We start from the raw sequence: 4,351 nt of genomic DNA, 5'->3' as shown, positions 1-4,351 counted from the left end.
TATATATTATATACATATTTTTTAAGTTGCTGTTTCAATATTATGCATATTCCAGGGTAGATCTCACGGCCGACAAGGAGACAAAAGTGACTGTGGGACGCCTACACTTCAATGAAACCACAAACAACAATATGAGGAAAAAAGGGAAGCCAAACCCTGATCAACGTTACTTCCTGCTCGTTGTCAGTTTGCACGCGCACAGCGGTGACTCGGACTACATGATTGTGGGGAGTGTGTCAGACCGAATTATTGTCAGGGTGAGTCACCTCATTGTTTAATTAACCCTATCCGAACGGCGTGTTTTACTATCATATCCATACGAGGAACTCTCTGCCACCACTTTCAAAGAGGAAATTTACTCGTTAATCTGATCCATACGCTTTGCATAGCAGTCTTTCAAAATGATTTTTTGAGAAATGCTGAAAATTTCAAAGAGACCTTCGTACTAGAAGTATTCTAAAATGTGAAGAATACAACCCCGGGGGTACAAAATGACCCCGAGGCCTATATGGATAGGGTTAAGAGAAAGTCAACAGGAGCATGTATGAGCTATAAGCATCTATACTGCCGTATGTTGACAAAACACCTGTTTTAAAAATTCACAGCAGGTTCTTGATTGAAGAGGCTTTTTTCCAGCGTAGCTATTTAAAAATGGTGTTCCTCCGAAATTTGAATTCTATACTATTAAAAAATTAATCATTGTTGCACTTTGGTTTTTTCACACAAGTAGGGTAAAACTAATCAAAAGTGGAAAAAAAGGCGTTTTGTCAGCTTATGGCAGGATAGTCTGATGGTTAGGATCTTTCCCATCGCACGCAGGAGATGTGAGTTTGAGTCATGAGTTGTGAAGGTTTTCTTTTATTTATCGAGTGCTGCTCTCTGTCTGTTCGGATGCAGCAGCCCACTCAGTTGCGGTCGGTCTTATCCGGCATGTTTGAAGCAGTCGCCTTCCTATGATCTATGTGGCATTGGTGGCTTAGTGGTTAGGCTCTCAGACTCGCAACTGTGAGGTTGTTGGTTCAAATCCTGTCAGGGGCCTGAGGTTGTGTCCTTAACTTGGGAAAGGCACTTTACACAAATTTTCCTCATTTCACCCAATACAAAATTTCCTCACTTCACCCAGATGGGAATGGGTATCCAGCTATAGACAATGAAAGATGTCAGTTTGTTAATGTTTGAGCGCTTAATCAGCTGCTTGCACTGTATGCTTCATGGGAAGCTGAGAATGTTTCTGAGTATACTGTGGTCTGCTGGGGTAACGATATAGTGTAAAGTGCAGAGAGCTTGCTGTCGAGCGGGGATATGCGCTATACAAATGCTATTTATCATTTTTATTATCATCTAGATTATGTCAGTGGGACATAAAATGTTCAAGACTTCATTTACAATTTTGAGTCTCAGTACATCTGCTAAGTGGTTGCCATCCTCTGATTCAATAGCAGATAGAATAGAGAAAGAAAAAGAGAAAAAGGAAAGGTGACTTTTTAATCATTTGTGGAGAAGTATTAAGTGGTTTTAAGAAAAGAGCTTTTTATTTGAGATAAATTAGACCTACTTAAAAAAATTAACGCAAAATCCAATAGATAAATGCAGAAATAATACATTTTTGTACTCTTGCTATTTCTCAAAAAATTCATTATGGGGCACTAAGCAAAAACTTTTATTCTTCGTCTTCTGCTTTTCCCTCAAGAACAAGATATGCAACAAATCTCGACAATTATGATTCAACGCTCATTTCATTGCTTGATTAACCTGATCTTTACTCAACTGCCATCTGTTCAGGTTCTGTGCCTGAGCAAGTTTTTCTCGGTCTTCCTTTGAAGCAAATCCTCTAGTTTTTGAAAACTGTACCTTTGAAGTTTGCGAACTTTGCAAAACTATAAAAAGATTGTCTTACTGCTTATACTTTGCCTAACCTTATCATTTTTTTGTACACATGTCTTAAGTCTTATATTTTACCTAACCTTATCATTTTTTTTACACCTGTCTTAAGTCTTATATTTTACCTAACCTTATCATTTTTTTTACACCTGTCTTAAGTCTTATATTTTACCTAACCTTATCATTTTTTTTACACCTGTCTTAAGTCTTATATTTTACCTAACCTTATCATTTTTTTGTACACCTGTCTTAAGTCTTATATTTTACCTAACCTTGTTATTTTTTTTGTACACCTGTCTTAAGTCTTATATTTTGCCTAACCTTATCATTTTTTTTTACACCTGTCTTAAGTCTTATATTTTACCTAACCTTGTTATTTTTTTAATACACCTTCAGGCCTCAAACCCAGGCCAGTTTGACAGCGATGTTGACATCATGTGGCAAAAAGGTCAGTCCCAGGACTCAATCTATCACATGGGAAGAATCGGCATCAACACTGACCACCCAGATGAAGCCTTGACCGTCCACGGGAGCATGGCTCTGACCGGAAAATTGACCAAGCCGTCTGATATAAGAGCAAAAGAAGACATACAGGAGGTGAACTCTTTAATGTTTTGTTTGATATAGTTAGATTTGAGTTGAACATGCATGTTTGTTTGGTGATATTTTTGTTGTTGATGGCAGTGATGGTGAAGTTGTTATTGTTGGTGAAGGTGATGATGGTGATATTTTTTCGCAGTGTTATAATAATATAATGATAATGATAATGATGTATAATAATGATAATAGGCAATAATAATAATAATAATAATAAATAGCATTTATGTTGCGCTATTCCATTTTCTGAAAAAAAAAAAAAAGCTCAGTGTCCATTACATTTATAAAGATATCACTTTTTAAATATAAATGGACATGGGTGTAGGTAAAACATAGTATAATGTATAATGTATACGTATAAAACATTTCTAATCACACGTTATATTTTATTTCAGATTGATCCCAAAAACCAGTTGGCAAATGTTTCCAAGTTGAGAATCTACAGATACAAATTTAAAGAGGAATACGCAGAGCAGGTGGGAATTCCACCAGACCACAGAGAAGACACAGGTATGCTATGGAAAGATAATTTTCTTTAATTCACTTAAAAAACTTTAAAACTCTTTCACTACCATGTAGGGGTTATTCGTCTCCTGGCCCGGGCCTTATCTGTGACCTACTTTCAGATAATGTTTCACTATTCATTGTTCATACTTGTTTTCAGGAATATCTGCATAGTATTTTACAAAAAGATAAAAGGATATTTTTTTCACTGAGATTCCACACCCCAGATTTTAGTGTTGTTTTGGTTTAGTACAAAGTTTTTCCCAGATAAAGAGGTTTTTTGTGTGTGAGACACCCCCCACCCATAAAAAAGAGCTTTCCTTTGAAAAAGAACAGACCTGATATCATCATCTGCACTCACAAAATTCAGAATGAATTCCTCACCAAATTGAAGAAACTCTTGTTGTAGTAACAAATAATGCTAAGTATACTTCCTAAAATGGCAATATATATATGGCTGCTTGAAAGGCAAGGGACACGACATATATGTAGAAAAACAGCTGTGTGTGCAGAAATGAGTGGTACTCTTGGTTTGGGAAGCTGATCAGGTCAGTCACCACAGAGATGGAGTGGGTTAAATGAAGAAGAAGCTATCTTGTTCTTTTCACGTTTTTGTTCATTATGATACTGTTTTGATATGTTCTTGTTACTGTCGCTTATGATAATGTTCTGTTTTTGTCGCTTATGATACTGTTTTATTATGTTCTTGTTACTGTCGCTTATGAAAACGTTCTGTTTTTGTCGATTTTATGATAATGTTTTTGTTTTTATCTTTCCCTACCAGGCGTTTTGGCTCAGGAAGTCCTCGACACGATTCCAGATGCTGTTCAAGAAACAGGGGATGTTGTACTCTCAAATGGCGACACCATTGAGAACTTTCTTGTTGTTGACAAGGTGAAAATAACTCCAGTATTTTTAATTGTTCCATTTATACTTGAATTACTTGAATTATTTGAATATAGAACTGGGGTCTTTGGAAGACGGGGGTGCTCCATGCTTCCTCTCCCCTCTCCATGAGGGTCCATTTCAGTGTGGGAAGGCTAATTGTCTCTATCATCAGCAGGTGTTTCATTTATTTAACAAGTAAGGCATCATAGCTCCTTATCTCATGGGGGGGAGGGGTAAACCCATAATGTCGAGGCCCTCTTTTGGTAAGACATCACACTTACGTCACTAAATTGGGAATTAAATAAAAACAAATGAACCTATATTGATAGTTCTTCATCAAATGAAACAACTCCTAGTAAAGGAAACTATCCTTCCGTCTGAAAATGTTTATTGTGTTCCGCATGCTCATATGACCTTATGCAATTGCCAGCGCCGTAAAACACTTACCGAAAAAAAAAGGAGACCTGTTTCAGCAATTACT

At 36.7% G+C, this 4,351-nt stretch overlaps 1 protein-coding gene across 1 annotated transcript in view; it reads left to right on the top strand.

Annotated features, from left to right (window-relative positions):
* The window catches only part of LOC101846240 (myelin regulatory factor), a gene marked incomplete at its 5' end in the record, with an annotated part of 14,921 nt that overhangs the window by 8,886 nt on the left and 1,684 nt on the right, over positions 1 to 4,351 (top strand). The window contains 4 exon segments of the mRNA XM_013086835.2: positions 56 to 257; positions 2,278 to 2,478; positions 2,874 to 2,988; positions 3,767 to 3,876. Of these exon segments, the coding sequence (XP_012942289.2) occupies positions 56 to 257; positions 2,278 to 2,478; positions 2,874 to 2,988; positions 3,767 to 3,876 (628 nt within the window).

Source organism: Aplysia californica, unplaced genomic scaffold (genome assembly GCF_000002075.1).
Source record: "Aplysia californica isolate F4 #8 unplaced genomic scaffold, AplCal3.0 scaffold00511, whole genome shotgun sequence".
In the NCBI taxonomy this organism is placed as follows: domain Eukaryota; kingdom Metazoa; phylum Mollusca; class Gastropoda; order Aplysiida; family Aplysiidae; genus Aplysia; species Aplysia californica.
This window is presented reverse-complemented; position numbering and strand designations above follow the sequence as displayed.